This window comes from Pan troglodytes, chromosome 6, assembly GCF_028858775.2.
Source record: "Pan troglodytes isolate AG18354 chromosome 6, NHGRI_mPanTro3-v2.0_pri, whole genome shotgun sequence".
In the NCBI taxonomy this organism is placed as follows: domain Eukaryota; kingdom Metazoa; phylum Chordata; class Mammalia; order Primates; family Hominidae; genus Pan; species Pan troglodytes.
The window spans coordinates 144,189,526-144,213,884 of NC_072404.2; the positions used below are offsets into that span (position 1 = coordinate 144,189,526).

General features: G+C 60.9%; 1 protein-coding gene across 2 annotated transcripts in view; it reads left to right on the forward strand.

The window, feature by feature from the left end:
- The first annotated feature begins 1,106 nt into the window (after positions 1–1,106).
- The window catches only part of FLNC (filamin C), a 28,883-nt gene continuing 5,630 nt past the window's right edge, over positions 1,107–24,359 (forward strand). Inside the window, exons 1-38 of one of the 2 annotated variants that reach the window (XM_519364.7) lie at positions 1,107–1,720; positions 6,051–6,299; positions 7,881–7,978; positions 8,119–8,269; positions 8,358–8,476; positions 8,708–8,785; positions 8,988–9,150; positions 9,325–9,525; positions 10,744–10,881; positions 11,269–11,395; positions 11,555–11,691; positions 11,891–12,084; positions 12,175–12,288; positions 12,951–13,094; positions 13,295–13,418; positions 13,514–13,674; positions 13,948–14,038; positions 14,127–14,296; positions 14,515–14,632; positions 14,723–14,985; positions 15,378–15,975; positions 16,709–16,882; positions 17,018–17,180; positions 17,462–17,622; positions 18,414–18,581; positions 18,662–18,785; positions 19,277–19,433; positions 19,509–19,698; positions 19,897–19,920; positions 20,047–20,294; positions 20,692–20,790; positions 21,100–21,199; positions 21,519–21,659; positions 21,948–22,076; positions 22,171–22,344; positions 23,307–23,468; positions 23,544–23,747; positions 24,185–24,337. In XM_519364.7, the coding sequence (XP_519364.3) occupies positions 1,369–1,720; positions 6,051–6,299; positions 7,881–7,978; positions 8,119–8,269; positions 8,358–8,476; positions 8,708–8,785; positions 8,988–9,150; positions 9,325–9,525; positions 10,744–10,881; positions 11,269–11,395; positions 11,555–11,691; positions 11,891–12,084; positions 12,175–12,288; positions 12,951–13,094; positions 13,295–13,418; positions 13,514–13,674; positions 13,948–14,038; positions 14,127–14,296; positions 14,515–14,632; positions 14,723–14,985; positions 15,378–15,975; positions 16,709–16,882; positions 17,018–17,180; positions 17,462–17,622; positions 18,414–18,581; positions 18,662–18,785; positions 19,277–19,433; positions 19,509–19,698; positions 19,897–19,920; positions 20,047–20,294; positions 20,692–20,790; positions 21,100–21,199; positions 21,519–21,659; positions 21,948–22,076; positions 22,171–22,344; positions 23,307–23,468; positions 23,544–23,747; positions 24,185–24,337 (6,361 nt within the window). In that variant the 5' untranslated portion in view covers positions 1,107–1,368. The remainder of the gene's footprint in view (positions 1,721–6,050; positions 6,300–7,880; positions 7,979–8,118; positions 8,270–8,357; positions 8,477–8,707; positions 8,786–8,987; positions 9,151–9,324; positions 9,526–10,743; positions 10,882–11,268; positions 11,396–11,554; positions 11,692–11,890; positions 12,085–12,174; positions 12,289–12,950; positions 13,095–13,294; positions 13,419–13,513; positions 13,675–13,947; positions 14,039–14,126; positions 14,297–14,514; positions 14,633–14,722; positions 14,986–15,377; positions 15,976–16,708; positions 16,883–17,017; positions 17,181–17,461; positions 17,623–18,413; positions 18,582–18,661; positions 18,786–19,276; positions 19,434–19,508; positions 19,699–19,896; positions 19,921–20,046; positions 20,295–20,691; positions 20,791–21,099; positions 21,200–21,518; positions 21,660–21,947; positions 22,077–22,170; positions 22,345–23,306; positions 23,469–23,543; positions 23,748–24,184; positions 24,338–24,359) is intronic. The other variant, XM_003318778.5, reaches the window with a different exon arrangement.

Below are 24,359 nucleotides of genomic sequence, written 5' to 3' on the forward strand. Positions count from 1 at the left end.
CTAGCTCTTTCTCCTCACCCCAGGCCAGAGTCTGTTTGGGTGCCTCGGTTTCCCTGCTGTTCTATTCCCCAGGCCTGCAGCCTTTGGCTTGCCCTGAGTGCAGCTTTGCCTGGGCATCCCAGCTGGCTCCCTTAGACTCTCCCTGACCACTCTGCCCCTGGCCCTGCCTACCCGCCTGGTCACATTTCCCCCTGGCTGCTCTGGCTGGGGCTCTCCCTGTTTCTGCCTGGCTGACCCACCCTTTCCCTGGCAGGATCTGCCCTGTGGCCCAAAAGGGCATGTTGCCCAGGGGGCTCCCTGGCACTATGGGGGAAGAGTCTCTCCTTCCCCTCTTATCATCTCAGTTGAGTCAGACTTGGGGGAGGGGGATACACAGTGTGAGTCACTGGGTACCCTTTTCCTGAGCTCAGCTTCATACCGAGGCGATGAGGCCAAACGGGCTGGTGACAGGGACACTGAGTCAGGGGCAGGGGCCCCGGTCTTACTCCTGGGCCTCTGGATTTGGGCCCTACATGAGGCTTTTCTATCTGTAAAGTCAAGCAATGGCTGGGAGGCACACACAACCCCCCGCCCCCCCGCAGGCTTCTCCTTCATTGGCCCGGGCAAGGTCCCTGCTTCCTCTCAGGCCGTCTCTGCACAAGCGCACACACTTCCCTTCCCTGTCCACAGGTGGACAATGCCCTGGGCTAGGAGCCAGCCCTCGCAGGCCCTGTCAACAGCCTGCCACCAACTAGTCTAGAAAATTCTGTGAACACCAGATCAGTGGGTTTTGCCCTAATCACTGGCCTCAGTTTCCCCATTTACCTCTTCAGCCCGTGCGGGGTGTGGAGGGAGCATATTTCATTCCTGACAGTTTGGTGTGTTGGGTGTGGATGGAGAACTGTCGGCCCTCCCCGCCACCTTCCAGCGCGGCGGCACCGGGGGCCCAGGGGTTGGCGCCCTCAACCCCGTCCCGCCGCTCGGGCGGCGCGGGGGAGGGGCGGCGGGGGCGGGGCGTCCTGTGCGGCGCGGCCCCCACCCGCGGGCCGGGCGGCATTCCTGGGAGGCCGGCGCTCTGACGTGGACCCGGGGGCCGCGGGCGCGGCGGGGGGGCGGCGGTCCGGGGGCTTCTTAAACCCCCCGCCCCGGCCCAGCCCGCACTTCCCGAGCACCGCTCCGCCCCTGGAGGGAGAGAGAGCCAGAGAGCGGCCGAGCGCCTAGGAGGCCCGCCGAGCCCCGCCGAGCCCCGCCAGCCCCGGCGCGAGAGAAGTTGGAGAGGAGAGCAGCGCAGCGCAGCGAGTCCCGTGGTCGCGCCCCAACAGCGCCCGACAGCCCCCGATAGCCCAAACCGCGGCCCTAGCCCCGGCCGCACCCCCAGCCCGCGCCAGCATGATGAACAACAGCGGCTACTCAGACGCCGGCCTCGGCCTGGGCGATGAGACAGACGAGATGCCGTCCACGGAGAAGGACCTGGCGGAGGACGCGCCGTGGAAGAAGATCCAGCAGAACACATTCACGCGCTGGTGCAATGAGCACCTCAAGTGCGTGGGCAAGCGCCTGACCGACCTGCAGCGCGACCTCAGCGACGGGCTCCGGCTCATCGCGCTGCTCGAGGTGCTCAGCCAGAAGCGCATGTACCGCAAGTTCCATCCGCGCCCCAACTTCCGCCAAATGAAGCTGGAGAACGTGTCCGTGGCCCTCGAGTTCCTCGAGCGCGAGCACATCAAGCTCGTGTCCATAGGTCAGTGCCGGGGGCGAGGGCACGGGCGCTGCGGGGATAGGGTCGTCCCATGGGGCAGGGGACACAGGTGCGGGGTGGGCGCGCGGGGAGCTGAGAGACAGGGCAGAGGGCACCCCCCTGGTATAGAGAGAAGACCCTGGCCCCGGCCCTCCCACCCATCGACAAGGGCCACGGGCACTGCCTGCACACCCCTCTGGGGACAGCGAGCACTCCCTGGGTGCCCCGGGGAGTCCAGGCCTTAGGGTTTGCGAGCCCTCCAGCTGCTGCCTCCCCATGCACATTCCCACCGCCCGCCTCGGCTCACCGTTCCCTTTCCTTCCATCGGGCAACCCTAGCCCACACTCGGGAGGACAGAACCAGTGCCTGTCACTGATTCCTGGGGGCATCTCCCCGCCCCCAACAAAACAAGTGGCTTCCCAGCTTCACAGCCCCTCCGCGGGCTGGGAGAGGGCTGAAGACAGGTCCCCAACCACTGCCCGCGTCTGCGGGCTCTGGGGCCGAGGGGAGCTGGCGCGGGAGGCCCTCTTCGTGCATGTGCTCAGCAGCTGGGTTCAGGCCCGGGGGCCAGGACAGGCAGGGCCCAGCCTCAGAAACCTAAAAAGGCACTGAGCGAGCGCGGGGAGACTTAACCCCTGACTGTCCTCCTCCTGCTTCAGCCTGCGGTGGAGGGGGCTTCCGCAAGTCCAGGCCCTGCCCCAGCCCACCCCCTACCCCGGGATTGGCTGCAGCTAACGGTCTGGGCTGCGGGGAGGGAGGGAAAGGCCTGTGGAAGGGAGGAAGTCATTGAGTGTAACCAGATTTGGAAGGTGTGTAGTGCAGGGTGGGGGCGGGGAGGTCTAGTCTTGGGAGCAGAGACGCCAAGGGTGGGCTTGGAGTGGCAGGAGGCTGTCCTGCCCTCAGAGTCCTGCAGTCATCCCTGAGGCTGGGGGCCTGGGGAAGATCCCCCCGCCCACCCCTGTGGAGAGCTCTTAAGAACCCTGCTGGGATTTGCAGGACGAGGTCCTTGGACGGTGCACCCCACGGCCCCAGGAGGGGAGTTTCATGTGGGGCCAGGTGGGCCCCACACAGGATGTTCCCTGAGATTTCTCCAGATGACTTGATGTCTGTCAGCCCCACTCTCCCTTGGGGCCATCTCTAGGCCTCCTGATATAGCAGCTGAGGTCAGCCCAGGGCCCTTTGCCCCGTCCAGTCCTCTCCCTAGCCCTTACCCCCTCCTGCCCCAATACTGCCCCCCCACCCCACCCGCCTGCCCTGTCCTGGAAATAGCCCTGCCTCCGTGACACAGCAGATGTCTCTGAGCTTTCCAGAAGGACAAGGCTGAGGGCAGGGGGTGGGGGAGGGAGCCTGGAGTGTGTAGTGAGACTGAGGGCTACGTGATGGAGGCTGAGGGGTCAGCGAGGAGTCAGTCCTGGGCCGGCATCCTCAGCAGGCTGGGTTTTGAAAGGCAGGACTGACTGTACCAGGTGGGGTCTGGGGGAAGAGCCGGAGGCTTCGGCAAGACATATAGGAAACCGCTCAGCCTTCCCCTCCCCTCCAGTCTGCGGGGGCTCTCGGCCCCTCTCCAGGCCTCGTCTTTCCTGAGCACACCTCTCCCCTCCCCCGTGGCGGTGCCTGGCTCCAGCCCCCTTGGCTCAGCGGAGGAGGGGCTGGCTCAGAGCAGAGGGGAAGAAGCAAAAGCTGGTTTGAGGGTGGGAGGGAAGCTCCCTGGTTCCCGCTGGGAGGAAGGGGAGGCAGTCCCCATTTGGGCCAAGTGGCTCACTGGCGCTGATGAGATAAGCTGTCAGCAATTCAGCTGCCGGCCCCAGGCTGAGGCTGGAGGGGAGGGGACACCGGCAGCGACCAGCTGGGGCGCCCCACCATGAGGAGGTTCAAAGGGGCTGCCCACGAGGCAGGGGCATCCTGCTTCTGCTAGCTCCCCTACTCCATTTAGTGGTGGGAAGGGGCTATCCATGGGGCCACCTTCTGAGTATTGTCTCAGCACCGAAATCGAGCATCTGGGCACCTCAGGGGGCGTCAGAAAGACTCCCCACTTCTCTTTCCAGGAGGGAAGTCAGGGTCTGGAGTAGCAGCTGGGATCTAAGTCCACCTGAAGAAGGGGCACTGAGCCCAGGTTAAAGGAGCTGTGCCCTTCATATCCTCACCACCTTGTCCTGGCCCCCCATCACCCCTCGTTCCCTCCGAACAAAGAGGCCTATGAGGCAGCTCTGTCTCGCAGCTGTTCCCCAGTTGCTATTCCTTCTCCTGGAGCCAACAACCAAGGGAGGGGCTGGAGGGGGCAGCAGCTGTTCCAGCACCTCCCTAGGCCCAGCCCTCTCCTCCCCCTCCATTTGAGGCCTGGGGTGGCCTCGGGAACTAGCTGTCTGGCTCCTCCCACTCCTTTGGGGGTATCCCTAGGCAGATGGAGAAGTGGCTTGGTGAGCCCTGGTGGCGCTGAGCTCCTCTCCTCTGCCTGGCCTCCGAGAGGGAGGAGGGAGAGGGAGGTCATTGCTTCCAGAGTGGGACTTGGGGCCCCACTGCCCTTCTCCTGCCCCAAGCCTGGACCACTTGCTGTCTGGCCCAGGGCCAGTTGCTGGGGAGAAACTTCCCTCTCCAGCAAATATGAATGACCACCCTCCCCATATACACACCCCCCCAACCCCTGCAGCCTCAAGGCTTCCTGCCCAGGGGTCTGGCTCCAGTTTGCAAGAAGTACTTCTGGGCGTGTGAGCTTTGGAGGCTGTCGGGGTTGTGAGAGGCTGGGGGCACTGGGGCATCCAGACTGTGTGAAAGTGTTGGAGCCTGTGTGTTTGAGAGAAAGCACCGGGAGGCAGGGAGTGAGTGTGTCATGGAATCTGAAAGCTGCCAAACCATTGTGCTGCAGTGGAGCCAGGGGAAGGGGGTGGGCTGGGGAGCTGCTGGGGAAGGAAGGATGAATCAGTGACAGGGTGGGGGAGCCCAGGAGGCCAGATCCCCAGCCAGAGGGACAGGGAGACTGAGGCACCCCTCCCGGGGCAGGTGGGAGTGGGGCAGGGGATGCCCTGGATTTCCCAGGCTCTCGGTCTCCTAACACTTTCCCCAAGACCTGGGGAAGGGTGGAGAGGAGAAGATGTGTAAGGGGAAGGCTCCACTCCACCCTCTCCCATCTCTCGGGCAACATCAGTAAACAAGACTGTCTTCCACCCCCTTCCAGCCTCCTGAAAGCAGTGCTTTGGGAAGCTGATAGATTTCAGAACTTCATTGCCCTTTACAAGTAAGCTGAATTCCAAAGATCTATCTACGTGCTAGGCCACCCCAGGCTTCTGGATATTTCTTTCTGATTGTTAAGGGGGATCTAGGCCCCCCCCCAAATCTTGAGGAACCAGTTCTGGCTCAAAGGATTCCTCAAAGGAGGTGATGGGTGGAGTGTGTCAGCTCCTGAGGCTGGAGTCCCTCTGGCCCCCAGCCTTTGACAACATGACTTTCAAGACTTAACTGAGAATGTACTGGACCCCACCCACCCACCCCTGCCCCACTATCAGAACCCCTTGGTTTCTAAAGCCCTTTCTGGCATTCGGGGTAGAGTGTGAGTGGAAACTTGTCCTACCCCACTCCAATTTCAGTTCTTAAAATATTCATTCAACCAATATTTATTGAGACCTTACTATGTTTAAGACCTTCATTGTAGAAAGATAAAACCTAGTGTCTAGAGTGAAAAAAACCAGACCAAAAAAAAAAAAAAAGAGTATATACTGTGTGATTCCATTTATATAACACTCTAGGAAATACAAAGTAATCTATCGTGACAGAGAGCAGATCAGTTGTTGCTTGGGATGGAGGGACAAGGACGGCAGGAGGGAGGGCTCACAAAGGGGTGTGTGCAAGGAAACTTTGGGGAGTGATGGATGGTACCTTCATTATTCTCCATCTGTGGTGACGGCTTCGTGATATATCCATAGTATCAAAGCTTCTCAAACTTCATTCTCTAGCGTGTGCAGTTTGCTGTATGTCAATCATAGCTCAGTAGAACTGTTAACAAAACAAAAAGGCTCTGCCCTGGGAGCCTTACAATCCCACAAGGCCAGAAAGAAACCAGGTAATTACATAGACAGGAGGCAGACTCACTTGCTGTAGCTGAGGTGAGGGTACCTTCCAGAACCACAGGAACACAGAGAAGCAGCCTTCTGACCGGAAGGGCCCCATAAAGAACTTGGCATCTGAGTGGGGCCTCGCAGGAGGGAGAGGGTCAGGTAGGCAGAGACTAGAGGCCTGACCCCAGAGCTCTGGCCCGAGGAGCTGTGCAGGTGAGGGAGGGTGCTCTGGGGCAGTGGAGGGTGGGGCGCCCCTGAGCCCGTCTGTGCCCTCCCCTCTGCAGACAGCAAGGCCATCGTGGATGGGAACCTGAAGCTGATCCTGGGCCTGATCTGGACGCTGATCCTGCACTACTCCATCTCCATGCCCATGTGGGAGGATGAAGATGATGAGGATGCCCGCAAACAGACGCCCAAGCAGCGGCTGCTTGGCTGGATCCAGAACAAGGTGCCCCAGCTGCCCATCACCAACTTCAACCGTGACTGGCAGGACGGCAAAGCTCTGGGCGCCCTGGTGGACAACTGCGCCCCCGGTGAGTGGGCCAGTGAGCACAGCATGGAGCCCTTAGCTCCCAAAGACAGAGGGGACAAGCTGGGGCTGCCAAGGCGTGTGGTTGTCAGAATGCACACCCTGGGGCCTGGGGGCCAGGATCCCCTGCAGGGTTTGTCCTCCTCCAGCTGTGGCTCTCCGCTGGCTGGTGGCAGGCCCTACCTGATGAGTGTGCCAGATTCCGCAGAGGCAGGAAGAGGTTTAAAACCCCTCATTTTACAGACAAGGACACTATGGCCCAGAGAGGGCTGGTGACTTATCCAAGATCACACAGCTTATCTGTGGCAGAACCACCTAGAGCCCAGGGCCTGGACTCCCTGCCCCATGAATTTTTTACTGTGCCATGAGGCACTATTCCTGCCGAGCTGAGAGAGAGGCAGTGTGGTGACCAGGACTTGTAGCAAGACCAGGAGTTAGCTCCAGAGAAGGCTCTTCTCTGGGAGACCCTGGGATGACTTTGAGAAGGGGTTGAGGCTCAGGATGATGTGGGATGAGGCCAGTGGGGCACTGCCTGGTGGCAGGTGACCCAGCCTTGCCCCTTCTCCGTGTAGGTCCTGGCCTGGTCAAGTGGGGGCAGCTCAGGGGCCATGAAAAAAGCTGAGGCATCACTGGCTAGAGCGTACCCCATGGACAGCTCCCTTTCTGCCCCTCATCTCCTGAAAAGATAGGTTTTCTCCAGGAGGCACAGCCCCTCGGGAGAATCCTCCTCCACCCTGGGGTCAGCCGGGGAGCAGGGGGTGGGAGGCGGGGGCACAGCCTCCTGGGAAGCATTCCCAGCTGCTGAGCCATGGCCCATAACTGGTGTGGCTGCCAGCAGTGAGCTCAGCTGTTCCAGCCAGTCATGGATTCCAGCCTTGAGCCGGCCCCCTCCCCGAAACGGTGTGCCGTCCCCCTCCTCCAGCTCTGGCCTGAACCAAGCGCCCCTTCACCTGCACCCTTCATAGGAGTGATCTGGGGCTGCCTCAGCATCCTTCCTGTTAGGAAGGCAGGGCTCCTGAGGGCTGCAGAGGAGAAGTCATTCTCTCCTCACAGGCCCTTTAATGCCTCAGTTTCCCCAAGTGAGCAGTTAGAAGGAATAGGGAGTCTCATACCCTAAGACTGGTGTGGAAAGCATTTGGAGTTCTAGAGCTTCGGGGCAGCTGTGAGGAGGCCTTCTAGGGGGGATGGGTCAGGGGCATATGTGGGACAGGCACTCTGACCTCCTCTGCCCACCCCTGAGAAAGCTGAATGAGGCAAGAGATAGCGAGAGGGGGTACCCTCCCAGGGTTTGGGGTTCAAGGTCTGAGCTGGGGCCTGGGCAGGCAGGAGGCCGGCCAGCAGGGCTGGTGCCAGGCTGCGTCAGCCAGGGCAGAAAGGCTTCATTGTTGGTGGTGGAGAGGGCTGTCCTGCTCCTACGTGGTGAGGGGCCTCGAAGCTGATGGGGTCAGCAGGAACCTGGCTGGTCAAGGCCTAGAGCTGGTGGGAAGGGGTGTAAAGCCACAGCCTCTGAGGGTGTTGGGTGAACAAATGCCCTGCATCCTGGCCGGCTGGCTGCCCCTCACCATCGTCTCCATCACCTCTCCAGGTCTCTGCCCCGACTGGGAGGCCTGGGACCCCAACCAGCCCGTGGAGAACGCCCGGGAGGCCATGCAGCAGGCCGACGACTGGCTTGGGGTGCCCCAGGTACATGCGCAGATGGGGCAGGGGGGAAAGGGGGCAGGGGCAGAGGTTGGGTCTGTAAGTTTACCTGGCCAGGGTGCAGGGGGAGACTGGGGCTGCTGGGAAAAGAGGGCGCCATGTGACATCACTCCTTTCCATCGCAGGTCATTGCCCCTGAGGAGATCGTGGACCCCAACGTGGATGAGCATTCTGTTATGACCTACCTGTCCCAGTTCCCCAAGGCCAAGCTCAAACCTGGCGCCCCTGTTCGATCCAAGCAGCTGAACCCCAAGAAAGCCATCGCCTATGGGCCTGGTATGTGTGAGCCTCTGGCGGCCCTCCTGGGCAGCTGGGCACATGTAGGCTCTCCCTGAGTAACCTGGGCTCTGCTCCTGCCCCGCAGGCATCGAGCCACAGGGCAACACTGTGCTGCAGCCTGCCCACTTCACCGTGCAGACGGTGGACGCGGGCGTGGGCGAGGTGCTGGTCTACATCGAGGACCCTGAAGGCCACACTGAGGAGGTATGCAGAGGCTGCTGGGGACAGAGGGATTCGCTTGGGATTGGAACCAGAGAGCGTGGGGCCAACAACAGGAATGGCCCGGAGGTGACTGCCAGAGCCACACACTGTGCTGTGCAGTCTGGGGAAGGTGTCACCATGGGGGCTGAGTGGGGCTGGGGTGCATAAGGCACTGTGGGGTCAGGAGGGGCTATGGTCATTGGAGAGGCTTCCAATCTTTTTCCTTCCTAATAGGCCAAGGTGGTTCCCAACAATGACAAGGATCGCACCTATGCTGTCTCCTATGTGCCCAAGGTCGCTGGGTTACACAAGGTATCTCCCTCTAGGCCCCCCTGCCTGCGCTGCTCTTCACATCCTTGGTTCCGGCTGCATGGACCCCTCTCTCAGCCTGTACCTCGCGCCTGCCCAGAGCCCCAGCTGCCCGCCTCTCACCCTCCTTGGCCTGGCTGTGCCCCTCTGCCCCCTCTCAGGACTGCTTTCCCCTAGAAGCTAACCTTTGACCTCTGGCCCCTAGGTGACCGTGCTCTTTGCTGGCCAGAACATTGAACACAGTCCCTTTGAGGTGAACGTGGGCATGGCCCTGGGAGATGCCAACAAGGTGTCAGCCCGTGGCCCTGGCCTGGAACCTGTGGGCAATGTGGCCAACAAACCCACCTACTTTGACATCTACACTGCGGGTAGGACGGGCCCCAGGGGGTGCAGGCGGAAAGCCCCTGACCATGTGGGGCTGTGTGGGGGTGGGGGGAGGCTGGGGCAGGGATGCCAGCCAGAGGGTGGGCAGCCTCAGGGTGAGGGCACCGGGGCAGCTGTGTGTGTCCAGAGTGGGTGCTGACAGCCTCTGTTTTCGGCAGGGGCTGGCACTGGTGATGTTGCTGTGGTGATCGTGGACCCACAGGGCCGGCGGGACACAGTGGAGGTGGCCCTGGAGGACAAGGGTGACAGCACGTTCCGCTGCACATACAGACCTGCCATGGAGGGGCCACATACCGTGCATGTGGCCTTTGCGGGTGCCCCCATCACCCGCAGTCCCTTCCCTGTCCATGTGTCGGAAGGTAAGGGCCCTTCACTGCTCCCCACGGTAGCCCTTACCAAAGCCAGAGGCTTGCAAGGGGCAGGAGGAAGAGCTGGGGCGGGGCTCTGCAGAGACCCCCTCCCTGAGTCCTCCACCCCACCCCCAAGGTGGCTGGAGTTCCTAAGAGCACAGCTGGGAGGCCACAGTGAAGGATCCCAGAACACGTGCCACCCTGGGAGGGCTGATCGGAAGTGATGGGGCTGTATGGGTGGGGGCATATCTAGGGAGTACTGCCTGCATGCCAAGCCCTCAGGTGGTGACTGCCCCACTTGTTCTCTCCCTGCACTCAGTGCCCATCGTCCACCAGGCCGAGAGTGATGCCACATTAATGCTCTCCAGTGGAGGCGGGGCCAGGCATGGCCGCAGCTGACTGGCCTCACCTGTGCTGTGTGGCATGGCCCGGGCCGTGTGGAATCGCCCCCACTTCCATGGCATTCTGTGGCAGGCCCCAGGTTCCATGCCGTTGTCTGTGTTCTGTGGCAGGTCTAGTGTCTTTGCCACTTGCCTGGTGATTTCTATGATGAAATCTGGGCTCTGAGCCATTGCCTGTGTTCCGTGGTACCCCTTGGGCAGTGCCGTCGCCTATGGTCATGGTAGTCCTGGAATATGTGTCGTGTCCTGTTTCGTAGCACCTGTGGGTCCCATGCCATTTTCTGGATTCTGTGGCAGGCTGAGATTCCCATTCCTTTGCCTGTGTTCCATAGCAAGGCCTGGGCTCATTGCCACTGGCCACGGTCTGTGGTAGGCTGATGTCCACACGTTGCCTGTGTTGTATGGCAGGCTTCGAGTTCTATGAAGTAGCTCTTGTTCTGTGGCATTGCTGGATGTTTTGTGGCATGACTTAGATCCTAAGGTTGCTTTGGTGCCCTGAGAGGCCCAGAGGGCTCTAGATGGATGGCCTTGGGCTGGGTAAAGGGGCCTTCCCTGTCTCTCTGAGCCCACTCTCAGCCCAGGCTCTGCCATGCATTTCCCCAGTGGCACTGGCTCGGAAACTTTCTTGTAACCTGCCTGATCTGGGGCCTGTAGCCAGCTCCAGCCCAGCAGCCCCGGTTGTGCTGGGGACACAAAGGGCTCCAGAGCAGGGCTGTGGGCCACTGCCTGTGCCTGGGAGGGGTTAGAAGGACTGTGCACAGGGAGGTGGGGGCTAGTGGTCCAAGGCCCCTCAGCACCCCCAACCTCCTTTCTCTTCCTCCCCTAGCCTGTAACCCCAACGCCTGCCGCGCCTCTGGGCGAGGCCTGCAGCCCAAGGGTGTTCGCGTGAAAGAGGTGGCTGACTTCAAGGTGTTTACCAAGGGTGCCGGCAGCGGGGAGCTCAAGGTCACGGTCAAGGGGCCAAGTGAGTGCCAGAGCCCAGGGTCGTGAGGGTGGGGCTGGGGGATCATAAGGGAAGTATGGCCAGTGGTTCTGACTCCCAGAGGGCAGTGACAGCCAGCACCACAGCTCCACAGTGACCAGAGGCACCCCAGAATCTCAGGCTCATTGTCTCCTCTCTGCCTCAGTTTCTTGGTCTACAAGCCAGGAATGATTCTCTCCACCCTAAGTGCTATACGGGGTGTTATGCACAGGGATGACAAGTGTTCCCTGCCCTGAGTTGCAGCACTGCTCACTACAGCACTGCCCTCGGGCTGGGTCGGGGTCCCAATGGCTCCTTGAGGGGATTGAGGAGCTGGGACTTCAAGGATATTGATCTGCCTTCTTCCCCACCCTGCCCCCATCTCCTCAGAGGGCACAGAGGAGCCAGTGAAGGTGCGGGAGGCTGGGGACGGTGTGTTCGAGTGCGAGTACTACCCGGTGGTGCCTGGGAAGTATGTGGTGACCATCACGTGGGGCGGCTACGCCATCCCTCGCAGGTGAGTACCTTGCGCCCCCCATGCTGTCCTGTCTAGGCCATCACAGGGAGGGACGAGGGGCAGTGGGCTGCGAGGGAGTTTGAGGGGAGATGGAGTTTGGGCTGCGAGGGACTTTGGGGGGCACTTCCTGGCATGGACACCAGCTCCCTCTCTGCCCAGCCCCTTTGAGGTACAGGTGAGCCCAGAGGCAGGAGTGCAAAAGGTCCGGGCCTGGGGTCCTGGTTTGGAGACTGGCCAGGTGGGCAAGTCAGCCGATTTTGTGGTGGAAGCCATTGGCACCGAGGTGGGGACACTGGGTAAGTGGCTGGGAGGCAGGAGGAGGGAGTGCTGCGGGGGAGGGCAGCAGGGGACACTGTGGGTAATGGGTGCAGTGCGCATGCTGGGGAGCACTGGGGTGAGCAGGGAGATAGGACATGAGGGCAGCTAGAGGGGAGCTGGGGGACGGAAGGGTCTTGCCTGATGCTGGACCCCCGACCCTCCCCCACCTTGCCCCAGGCTTCTCCATCGAGGGGCCCTCACAAGCCAAGATCGAATGTGACGACAAGGGGGATGGCTCCTGCGATGTGCGGTACTGGCCCACGGAGCCCGGGGAGTACGCTGTGCACGTCATCTGTGACGATGAGGACATCCGAGACTCACCCTTCATTGCCCACATCCTGCCCGCCCCACCTGACTGCTTCCCAGATAAGGTGTGGTCGCAGCTCACACACACCTGCCCCGGGGGTGGGGCAAGCTGGTTCTCCTCCCCTCCCCAACTCAGCCTTCTTCCCTCCGCACAGGTGAAGGCCTTTGGGCCTGGCCTGGAGCCTACCGGCTGCATCGTGGACAAGCCCGCTGAGTTCACCATTGATGCTCGTGCAGCTGGCAAGGGAGACCTGAAGCTCTATGCCCAGGTAGGTCATTGTCCAGTCTCTGCTGCCCTTACTACCCATGGCAGGGACCCTGGAAGGCAGGGCCAGGCCAGAGGCAGAGGCCTCCCAGCAGGAAATGACAGCATCACAGAAGATCAGGCAGGACTGATACTCATGGGCTCATCAGTACCATGGAAAATTTTAAATTTTGTGTTTTCTTAACGATGATAACCTAAAAACGTATTTTACCAAAGAGTCATTTTTGTGCTAATTTGTAATTGAAAGATTGTTTCATTGAATAAGACACTGGTTTCCCAAGTCAGTTTCTCAGACTGGTGTCCATTGACCCCTAGAGGTTAATGAACATATTCTTGAGGATCTAAGAGGGTGATTCTTCTTTGAAAGGCTCATGATTCAGTTTTAGGAACATAAATTTAGCCCACACTCTTCCTGTCCAACACATTTCAGAGTTGAGGAAACCTAGGCTGGGAGAGCAAGCCATACAGATGGCCTTGAGCCAGGCTCCCAGGGTGGGCTCTGGCCGCCACAGCACGTGGCCCTGGGCTCTGGTGGCCTCAGTGGCTGGTGTGGGGGCGGGAGTGCCAGTGTTGGGGTGGGAAAGGAGGCGCTGGGTTCACCTGCGGCCAGCAGAGGGCACTCTGCAGAGGCCACAGCTATGAACTTTGCTTGGGTGATGCCCACAGGACGCCGACGGCTGTCCCATCGACATCAAGGTGATCCCCAACGGCGACGGCACCTTCCGCTGCTCCTACGTGCCCACCAAGCCCATTAAGCACACCATCATCATCTCCTGGGGAGGCGTAAACGTGCCCAAGAGCCCCTTCCGGGTGCGTCCTCCCGGCCTGCCCCGTGCCCACCACCAGGGGTCCCTGAGGGAGGGCGGAACCCTCGCTGGAGTCCCTGTTGCCCCTGGGCTCAGGCTGGGACTGAGGCTTGGGCTGGTGCCACTGAGGCTGGGCCGGGTGCGCTGGGCAGGAGGATGAGGCTTGAGGGAGGGCACCACGCTGAGCTGCGACCCCTCCCGCAGGTGAACGTGGGCGAGGGCAGCCACCCCGAGCGGGTAAAGGTGTACGGCCCTGGAGTGGAGAAGACGGGCCTCAAGGCCAACGAGCCCACCTACTTCACGGTGGACTGCAGTGAGGCGGGGCAAGGTGCGCCCAGCCGGAAGGGGCGGGTCTGGGAGGGGGCGGGGGTGAGTCGGGGCGGGGGCTGAGCCCAACTCACAGCAGTGCCCGCTTCTCTGCAGGCGACGTGAGCATTGGCATCAAGTGCGCCCCAGGCGTGGTGGGCCCTGCAGAGGCTGACATCGACTTCGACATCATCAAGAATGACAATGACACCTTCACCGTCAAGTACACGCCACCAGGGGCGGGCCGCTACACCATCATGGTGCTGTTTGCCAACCAGGTACCCAAGCTCCTGGGTACTCACAGCGACGTGCACCTCCCAGCTCCAGAAGGCAGCTGGAGATGCTGTCACTGGGAACAGGGAGGGATGATTCCGCAGACATGGTGGAGCCCTACCTGTGTGAGGCAGGGTGCCTCAGAGGAAGCAAAGGGGGCCCTTTTGGAGGCTGCCCCGTCCATGCTGGGTCCCCTGGGTGTGTCCTGAGCCAGCATCTAGCCGAGAGCAGGGGTGTGTTCCCCTCGAGAGCCCTGACTGAGCCTCCTCCACATCCAGGAGATCCCCGCCAGCCCCTTCCACATCAAGGTGGACCCATCCCACGATGCCAGCAAAGTCAAGGCCGAGGGCCCTGGGCTGAATCGCACAGGTGAGTGTCTGGGCAGGGGCTGGGACTGGCTCGAGGTTGGGGTTAGGTGGCTGCCAGGCCCTCACCGCATCTCTGGGTGGGTCCTCAGGTGTGGAAGTCGGGAAGCCCACCCACTTCACGGTGCTGACCAAGGGAGCCGGCAAGGCCAAGCTGGATGTGCAGTTTGCAGGGACAGCCAAGGGCGAGGTTGTGCGGGACTTTGAGATCATAGACAACCATGACTACTCCTACACTGTCAAGTACACCGCTGTCCAGCAGGTGCGCTCTGCCCCTCCCATGCTACCGCCCGGCTGGCCCGCCAGAGCCCTGGGTCTCCCTCCTCCAGTCCCATGGGACCAGTTCTGGATCCTCCACGCCTTTCCTGCCTCCTGCCCTCACTCTCATGGTGGATCTGAGCTTCAGAGCCCATATTCACCACCAGGATGTTGTAGGACCTTGCCTTATACCCAGTTCTGACCTACCATTGTACCCAACAGGGCAACATGGCAGTGACAGTGACCTACGGCGGGGACCCTGTCCCCAAGAGCCCCTTTGTGGTGAATGTGGCACCCCCGCTGGACCTCAGCAAAATCAAAGTTCAGGGCCTTAATAGCAGTAAGTGGGGCAAGAGCCACCCTGGGAGTGAGGGGTGTTCGGGTAGGGTGGACCGGAGTCTCCTCATGGTGTCACTTGCCCTCCACGCAGAGGTGGCTGTGGGACAGGAACAAGCATTCTCTGTGAACACACGAGGGGCTGGCGGTCAGGGCCAACTGGATGTGCGGATGACTTCGCCCTCTCGCCGGCCCATCCCCTGCAAGCTGGAGCCAGGCGGTGGAGCGGAAGCCCAGGCTGTGCGCTACATGCCCCCGGAGGAGGGGCCCTACAAGGTGGATATCACCTACGATGGTCACCCGGTGCCTGGCAGCCCCTTTGCTGTGGAGGGTGTCCTGCCCCCTGATCCCTCCAAGGTGAGGAGATAGGAGCTGGTTGGGGCTGGGAGTTGGGGACTTGTTGGGAAGATAGATGAGTCATAGGGGGCAGAGGCCAGAGGGACTTATGTGCCTGGAGTGGGCACAGCCAAGGGTGTGGGGCTGAGGCCAGCCCCACCCCACCACCTGCCTTGGAGACAACTTAGCTATTAAGAGCCTGGCCTTGGAGTCACACCTGGGCTTGAATCCCAGGTCCACTAACTGGGGCAAATTGCTTCATCTCGCTGCCTCAATGTCATCACCTGGGATTGTTATAAGCACTCAGTCCACAGTAGCAGCCACAGTTGGAGGTGATGAGTTGGGTGGGGGCCATGAAGGCTGGGATGAGGAGGCCAGGTGCAGGGAACCCACACACCTGCCTCTTCCCCTAGGTCTGTGCTTATGGCCCCGGTCTCAAGGGTGGACTGGTAGGCACCCCCGCGCCATTCTCCATCGACACCAAGGGGGCTGGCACAGGTGGCCTGGGGCTGACCGTGGAGGGCCCCTGCGAGGCCAAGATCGAGTGCCAGGACAATGGTGATGGCTCATGTGCTGTCAGCTACCTGCCCACGGAGCCTGGCGAGTACACCATCAACATCCTGTTTGCTGAAGCCCACATCCCTGGTTCGCCCTTCAAAGCCACCATTCGGCCTGTGTTTGACCCGAGCAAGGTGCGGGCCAGTGGACCGGGCCTGGAGCGCGGCAAGGTCGGTGAGGCAGCCACCTTCACTGTGGACTGCTCAGAGGCAGGCGAGGCGGAGCTGACCATTGAGATCCTGTCGGACGCCGGGGTCAAGGCCGAGGTGCTGATCCACAACAACGCGGATGGCACCTACCACATCACCTACAGCCCCGCCTTCCCTGGCACCTACACCATTACCATCAAGTATGGCGGGCATCCCGTGCCCAAATTCCCCACCCGTGTCCATGTGCAGCCTGCGGTCGATACCAGTGGCGTCAAGGTCTCAGGGCCTGGTGTTGAGCCACACGGTGAGTGGACAGGAGGAGCCAAGAAAGGTCAAGTGGCAGGTGCAGGAGCTGGGTAGTCCGTGGGAGGGAGGGAAGAAGAGCTGAGAGCTGGAGGAGCAACCTGGGGTGAAGGGAGGGCTCTCGGAGCAGCCCCAGAGTCCTTACTGGCCCAGAAACCCCAGAGAAGGAGTGGAGGGGAAGACCGGGGGTGGAGATTGGCCTCTGCTCTTGTGGCAAAACTGCACCTGCCTCTGGGCGTTTTTCTGGAGAGATCTCTTCTTTCATGTGCTTAAGGGGTACCCTGATCCAAAAAGCTAAAACTCTGCTCTGGAGGGGGGCACGGGGAAAGCTTTGGGGTAGAGGATGACAAGAGTCAGAAGACAGTAAGTGGGAATGGGCCATCTGCCAGGGGCCAGACCCTGGCTAGGCATGGGGCATGGCAGAGGGATGCAAGACCCAGGCCCACAGCCTGGTGGGTGACTCAAGTGAACAGAGAATGTCACTACATGGAGAAGGGAGTGAAGGCAGAGGCTGGAGCTCACAGAGGTGCAGGGGAGGGTGGGGGCCCAGGCTCCGATTAGAGGAGCAGCCTGGGAGTTGGGGAGTGGGAGAGGAGGGGGAGAGGAGGGTGAGAGGAGGGGAAGAGGAGGGGAAGAGGAGAGGGAGAGGAGAGGGAAAGGAGGGGGAGAGGAGAGGGAGCATCTGTATGAAGGCTGCCCCCACCCCTGCTGAACACGCCACCCCTGGGCTCCAGGTGTCCTGCGGGAGGTGACCACTGAGTTCACTGTGGATGCAAGATCCCTAACAGCCACAGGCGGCAACCACGTGACGGCTCGCGTGCTCAACCCCTCGGGGGCCAAGACAGACACCTATGTGACAGACAATGGGGATGGCACCTACCGAGTACAGTACACCGCCTACGAGGAGGGTGAGGGCCGGTGGGCCAGGCTAGTGGGCAGGGCTGGGCGAGTGGGCAGGGCCGGGATCTGATGATATTGCCCTCGGGGCAGGAGGGGTGGTGGGGGCGCACACTCCCTGATTGATGCCCGTGGCTGGCTTCCAGGCGTGCATTTGGTGGAGGTCCTGTATGATGAGGTCGCTGTGCCCAAGAGCCCCTTCCGAGTGGGCGTGACCGAGGGCTGTGATCCCACCCGCGTCCGAGCCTTCGGGCCAGGCCTGGAGGGTGGCTTGGTCAACAAGGCCAACCGCTTCACTGTGGAGACCAGGTATCCTCCCCCTTTGCTAGCCTAAATCTGTGACCACCCTTTCCCAGCCCCTGGCCCTCCTCGCTCATCCCTCTGCCTGGGCCTCAGCCCCACCCCATCCTCTCTCAGGGGTGAGGCAGGAGCAGACCCCCTCCAGGACCCCAGATTGGCCCCTGTAGCTCGTTTCTCCTCAGCTGGGTCCCCAGCGGCCTGCCCTCTTTCCTCCCTGTCCCCCCATTCAGCTACTCCCTCATCCTCACTCACTGGTCTTATGAAGCTGATGGGGGGATGTTATCTCTCAGGGGAGCGGGCACCGGGGGCCTTGGCCTAGCCATCGAGGGTCCCTCGGAAGCCAAGATGTCCTGCAAGGACAACAAGGATGGTAGCTGCACCGTGGAGTACATCCCCTTCACTCCTGGAGACTATGACGTCAACATCACCTTCGGGGGGCGGCCCATCCCAGGTGTGCAGAGAGAGTGGTCGGGGTCTCAGGGAAGACAAGGGAGGGTGCAGGATGCTCGCCCCACAAGGGGAAAACTGGAAGGAAGTTGGGTAAGAATGTTCATAGAGAGGACAGCCTAGAGTGGGTTGGGGCCGGAGCCCGGCCAGAGGGAGGACGTGGAGGAGGCAGGCAATGAGGGTTGCTGTGACAAACCCCCTGGTCAATCACAGGAACACACTCTGGCCTCCTAGCCCCTTGCCTGGAGCTCAAGACCTTGGCTGTGCAGGTCCACCACTCACTGTGTGTCCAGAAACTCAGACACAGCCCACTCCTCTTGGCGGCTCAGGCCAGCCTTGGGCCTTCTTGCACGCATCGTCTGCAGAACTCCCCTGCCCTCTGCAGGCCCAGCTGCCCGGGCAGGTCATGTCTTCAAATATTGTATGACTTGGGACTGCTGAAATTGGAAATTTTTTCCCTTATCTAATTTCCCATCTTTTTATTATTTCAGCCACAGTGTCAGAAATACATTTCATTTTTGAAAACATTTTATTTTCACATTTTATTAATTTAGGAAGGCCTTCTCTTCCAGGCCTGGGACCCACATGAGTGAGGTTTGCCCAGCCTCAGTCTGCAGTCAAGTTCATTTATTCTTGTGTGTGTTTTCTTAGCAAGTTCCTAGCCATTTTCCCATGTTGGTCTGGCTTCCCTGTGGGCATTTCAAAGGCAGGGAAGGCCTCCTCCTCCGAGGCTCCTCAGCATCAGGGGGACCCATCAGGGCTGGTGGTCAGGGTCTAATGTCCTTCTCCTCACAGGGAGCCCGTTCCGCGTGCCAGTGAAGGATGTGGTGGACCCTGGGAAGGTGAAGTGCTCAGGGCCAGGGCTGGGGGCTGGTGTCAGGGCCCGGGTTCCTCAGACCTTCACAGTGGACTGCAGTCAAGCTGGCCGGGCGCCCCTGCAGGTGGCTGTGCTGGGCCCCACAGGTATAGAATGGCCGGGGCAGGGAGGAGGGAGGTGGGGCGGGACACCCGGAGGCTCTGCTGACCCTGTGCCCCTTGCCTAGGTGTGGCCGAGCCTGTGGAGGTGCGGGACAATGGAGATGGCACCCACACTGTCCACTACACCCCAGCCACTGACGGGCCCTACACGGTAGCCGTCAAGTATGCTGACCAGGAGGTGCCACGCAGGTGAGGACCAGCCCTGGGCTCCTGTGCTGCGGCTGAGCTCTGGGGTGCTCCTGCTGGGGTAGCACTCAGGATCACTGCTGGAGTCCCCTGGAGAGCCTCTCCCGGCTCTCAGCCTCGTCCAGTCTCGCCACCCCATCCCGCTCTTCGCCGGGGCTCTCTGCTGTGAGGCTTTCCTGCCCCAGGAGCTTTTACGGCAAACCTAGCGCCTTAGGAAGAGTGCAGGAGGCCTGGGCCAGGGCCTCCTCCTGGACCCTCCCACAGCACCTTCCTGGGGAATGGAGACGTACCCTGGCTCTGTCGAGGGAGTCCCAGAGTGCCCCCACCCCCAGACACGGAATGTCATCGGCTTCTGGGAACTGGTTCCTCCTCCCTGCCCCACAGTCCTCCCTCCTGCCCATGTCTATGGGGAGGACTCTGGCTCAAGATGAGATCACCCCCCACCGCCCCGTCCATGCCCCCCGGCCAACGGTTTATCCCTTCTGCTCCTCAAGCCCCTTCAAGATCAAGGTCCTCCCAGCTCATGATGCCAGCAAGGTGCGGGCCAGCGGCCCAGGCCTCAACGCCTCTGGCATCCCTGCCAGCCTGCCTGTGGAGTTCACCATTGACGCACGGGACGCGGGCGAGGGGTTGCTCACTGTCCAGATCTTGGTGAGTCTCTGCGCATCCCACCCCCCAGGTCATGCTCCAGGCACAGGCGGGCCTTGACCTCTGCTTCTCCCTCAGGACCCCGAGGGTAAGCCCAAGAAGGCCAACATCCGGGACAATGGGGATGGCACATACACCGTGTCCTACCTGCCGGACATAAGCGGCCGGTACACCATCACCATCAAGTATGGTGGTGACGAGATCCCCTACTCGCCCTTCCGCATCCATGCTCTGCCCACTGGGGATGCCAGCAAGTGCCTCGTCACAGGTGGGTGCCCACCCGCTGCCCGTGCCCTGCTCACCACCCAGCCCCTCAAAGCCTCTCCAGAACCCTGGCCTGGTCCCCAGGGGTCTGCTGGTCAGAGAGCACACATGCCCTAGCCCTGGCCCCTCCCTCCCTCACCCCCGCCCAATGCCCCAGCCCGCGTTGAGCACCACCTGGCCTCACACTCTTCTCTCTTTCCAGTGTCCATTGGAGGCCATGGCCTGGGTGAGTGCCCTTTCTCTCCTCTTCTTGCTGTGGGCCAGGGTGGTTGGCAGTAGGGGGTGGGCAGCGGGAACAGAGAGGGCTGGCTCCAGCCCACCAGCTCCCTGAGCAGGATCTCCCGCATGGCAGGTGCCTGCCTGGGCCCCCGGATCCAGATTGGGCAGGAGACGGTGATCACGGTGGATGCCAAGGCAGCCGGTGAGGGGAAGGTGACATGCACGGTGTCCACGCCGGATGGGGCAGAGCTCGATGTGGATGTGGTTGAGAACCATGACGGTACCTTTGACATCTACTACACAGCGCCCGAGCCGGGCAAGTACGTCATCACCATCCGCTTCGGGGGCGAGCACATCCCCAACAGCCCCTTCCACGTGCTGGTAAGTTCTGTAGCCACAGCAAGACTAGATGGCTGGGGAGGGGGGCCTGGCCCTTTTAGCAGCAGCAGGGATCCCAGATAACTGTCCCCAAGGAATCCCACTTCTCTGAGGGCTCCTGGGGCCAGAGTGCTCCAGGATGGAGGCTTAACTTTCCCCACAGCCCCCCCGAAGTGGGAGGAGAGCATGGCCCTGCCCCCTGCCCAGTGCTGTCAGCTCTCTCTGGAGGAACCCGCTGTGCTCTCCACCATCCCCAGCTCCATCTCCCCAGAGGCTGCCCTGCAGGAGGATGAACACCCAAGTTACCACCCAGCATTTCAGGTTCCTGGGCCATTCTCTGAGTCAGCCCCTAGGCCTGTGAGGCTGCCACACCCTGTGCCCCCGTGCCTTGCCTCCCCAGGCGTGTGACCCCCTGCCGCACGAGGAGGAGCCCTCTGAAGTGCCACAGCTGCGCCAGCCCTACGCTCCTCCCCGGCCCGGCGCCCGCCCCACACACTGGGTACTGCGCCTCCCACCAGGCGATGTCCTCCTCCTCCTCCCCTTTCTTCATTTCTTCTCTCTACTCCTCTGCAGCCAGGGTGGGGACATGGTCTGGGGGCCTCTCGGGGAGCAGGCAAGAGTTAGGCTGGGCAGATGGAACCCCACTTGGGCACAGCACTCCTTCTCTTGCAGCTGACACACCTCTCCTGCCACGCTGGTTTCACGATTAACTACCTTGTTCTTTCCTCACTCTCCAGCTTCAGTCATAGCATGGGCCAAACTCCTGGGCCTTCCCCAGTCACTGACTGTTCCCTCTCACCTGCTGCAGGCCACAGAGGAGCCAGTGGTGCCTGTGGAGCCAATGGAGTCCATGCTGAGGCCCTTCAACCTGGTCATCCCCTTCGCGGTGCAGAAAGGGGAGCTCACAGGTACTGCCCTGTGGCCCCCAGGCATGAGGGCTGAGGGGAGAAACCCTCTTCCAGGCCCAGTCCTGTGTCTTAATGATGAAAACCAAGGCCCAGAGAGAGGAAGTGAGCTCTACCCAGGGTCACACAGCAAGTTGGGCAGAGCCAGAACTCAGGTGCAAGCCATCTGTCCCCAGTTCAGGGCTCAGGCCACTGCCACAGGCTGTCTCTTGATGCCTGGCCTCTCGGGTGGCAGCAGAAGCACTCAGGACCAGGCCTGGGACAGCAGGGAGGTTGCAGTGGGGGAAACCAGGGTCTCCACGTAACTGTGTCTGCCCTGCAGGAGAGGTGCGGATGCCCTCGGGGAAGACGGCACGGCCCAACATCACCGACAACAAGGACGGCACCATCACGGTGAGGTATGCACCCACCGAGAAAGGCCTGCACCAGATGGGGATCAAGTATGACGGCAACCACATCCCTGGTGAGTTGGGAGCTGGGCTGGGCTGGGGCTTGGGTGAGAGGAGCAGGCCGCAGCTTCAGTCCTGCCTTCCTTCTTTCAACAAATATTTATTGAGCACCCGCTGTGTGCAGACACCAGGCGAGGCCCCAGGGAGGCTTATACCCTGGTGGGAAGCAGACCTCCACCAGCCAGGTCCCTACGGCACAGACGGAGGGGGTTGGCAGGGAGGCTGCTGGAAGGTGCTGGGGCCAAGGTGGGCTCAGATAATCCCTGATGCTGACCCAGCCCCCTTTTTCTCTGTATCCCCAGGGAGCCCCTTACAGTTCTATGTGGATGCCATCAACAGCCGCCATGTCAGTGCCTATGGGCCAGGCCTGAGCCATGGCATGGTCAACAAGCCAGCCACCTTCACTATTGTCACCAAAGATGCTGGAGAAGGTGAGGGAGCTGCAGGTCGCAGGCTGGGGTGGAGACTCGCCAGGGGCAGGGGTGAGGGCAGGACCTCTGATCTTGGCCACACCTCCACCTACAGGGGGTCTGTCACTGGCCGTGGAGGGCCCATCCAAGGCAGAGATCACCTGTAAGGACAACAAGGATGGCACCTGCACCGTGTCCTATCTGCCGACCGCGCCTGGAGACTACAGCATCATCGTGCGCTTCGATGACAAGCACATCCCGGGGAGCCCCTTCACAGCCAAGATCACAGGTGAGGCGGGTGTATGGGCATGTGCAGCCCATGAGACACACACACCGCATACAGTGCACTCATGTGCAAACCCAGCCCGTTCAAGTCACTCGTGACATTAGGGCAGAGGCCCTTCGAGGTGTGAGGGGTCATATTTTGATAAATGTAAAAACACTTTGTTCTCCACAGCAGCTAAGAAGCAGTCAGCCACCCCTTGTGCCTGAAAACACGTTGCCTCATTTAGTCTTTGAAGTCATTTGTTTTGTTTTTGTTTTTGAGACGGAGTCTTGCTCTGTCACCCAGGCTGGAGTACAGTGGCACAATCTCGGCTCACTGCAACCTCCGCCTCCCGGGTTCACGCCATTCTTCTGCCTCAGCCTCCCAAGTAGCTGGGACTCCAGGCGCCTGCCACCATGCCCAGCTATTTTTTGTATTTTTAGTAGAGACAGGGTTTCACCGTGTTAGCCAGGATGGTCTCGATCTCCTGACCTTGTGATCCACCTGCCTCGGCCTCCCAAAGTGCTGGGATTACAGATGTGAGCCACCACGCCCAGCATGAAGTCACTCTTAAGAAGTTAGGGCACGGATAATCCTTTTGATAGATAAGGAACCCCTGTCCCAGAGAGGCCAAGCAACATGATTACAGCCACACAGCGAGGAAGGGGTCTGGGCGGTCCAGTCTAGTGTTTTGTTATCACAACATCATGTGACTCAGGGTTAAAATGCAGGAGGTTTTCTTTAGGGATTTAGCCCACAAGGACTGAGGCAGCCACAGTGGAATTGGGGTACAGGCCCCTCTGAGTCTCTGCCAGCTCACATGTGAGTGCAGACTGCACTTTCCAGGCCTTGGGCCTCCGTGCACCTGGGAGTGGCCCCCCATGTCTGTTGAGTCCAGCAGGGGCTGCTCAGGAGGGTTCCTGAGCCCTGTGAGGGCAGGGCCTGCCTGGAGTCACAGCAGCCTGATGCCCCAACTCCCCCACCAGGTGATGACTCCATGAGGACCTCACAGCTGAATGTGGGCACCTCCACGGACGTGTCACTGAAGATCACCGAGAGTGATCTGAGCCAGCTGACCGCCAGCATCCGTGCCCCCTCGGGCAACGAGGAGCCCTGCCTGCTGAAGCGCCTGCCCAACCGGCACATTGGTGAGCGTGGGGCCTCACGGGGACCTCAGGGGTCGGGGCCCACAGGATGCTCTGCCTAACACCCACTTTCCACAGGGATCTCCTTCACCCCCAAGGAGGTCGGGGAGCACGTGGTGAGCGTGCGCAAGAGTGGCAAGCACGTCACCAACAGCCCCTTCAAGATCCTGGTGGGGCCATCTGAGATCGGGGACGCCAGCAAGGTGCGGGTCTGGGGCAAGGGCCTTTCCGAGGGACACACGTTCCAGGTGGCAGAGTTCATCGTGGACACTCGCAATGCAGGTACCTCCTGCCCCAGAGAGCCCCCATTCCAGCGGGTGCCTCCCACAGGCACTTGTCCTCGTCCTGCCCAGCACCCCCTTGGCCGCACTCTCTCCTCCCTGAAACTTCCTGACCAGTCTGCGTCAGGATTCGCATTCTGGGGCCCCTTGCGGGAAAGTGAATGGCCCCGCATCAGTTCTCTCCCTTTTAAGAGAAAGCTCAGCTGTCCTGAGTTTCTGTCCCTCCCTTGCTCACTGGAATCCAAGAGGCTTACCTTAGGGAATTTTCCAGACCGCCTGTCCCGTGGTGCCCCCGCTCCTCCCACTGAGCCATTTTTGTTAGTGGTCACTACACACATCGGTGCCCATTCTGGGTGGAGCCTGCAGTCTGGGGAGAGGAAAGCATTGTGGCTTGGCCAGCCTAGGACTGAGGGAGATGTGTTCCTTGCTTTCCCCCAGGTTATGGGGGCTTGGGGCTGAGTATTGAAGGCCCAAGCAAGGTGGACATCAACTGTGAGGACATGGAGGACGGGACATGCAAAGTCACCTACTGCCCCACCGAGCCCGGCACCTACATCATCAACATCAAGTTTGCTGACAAGCACGTGCCTGGTACGGCTCTGGGCAGAGGTCG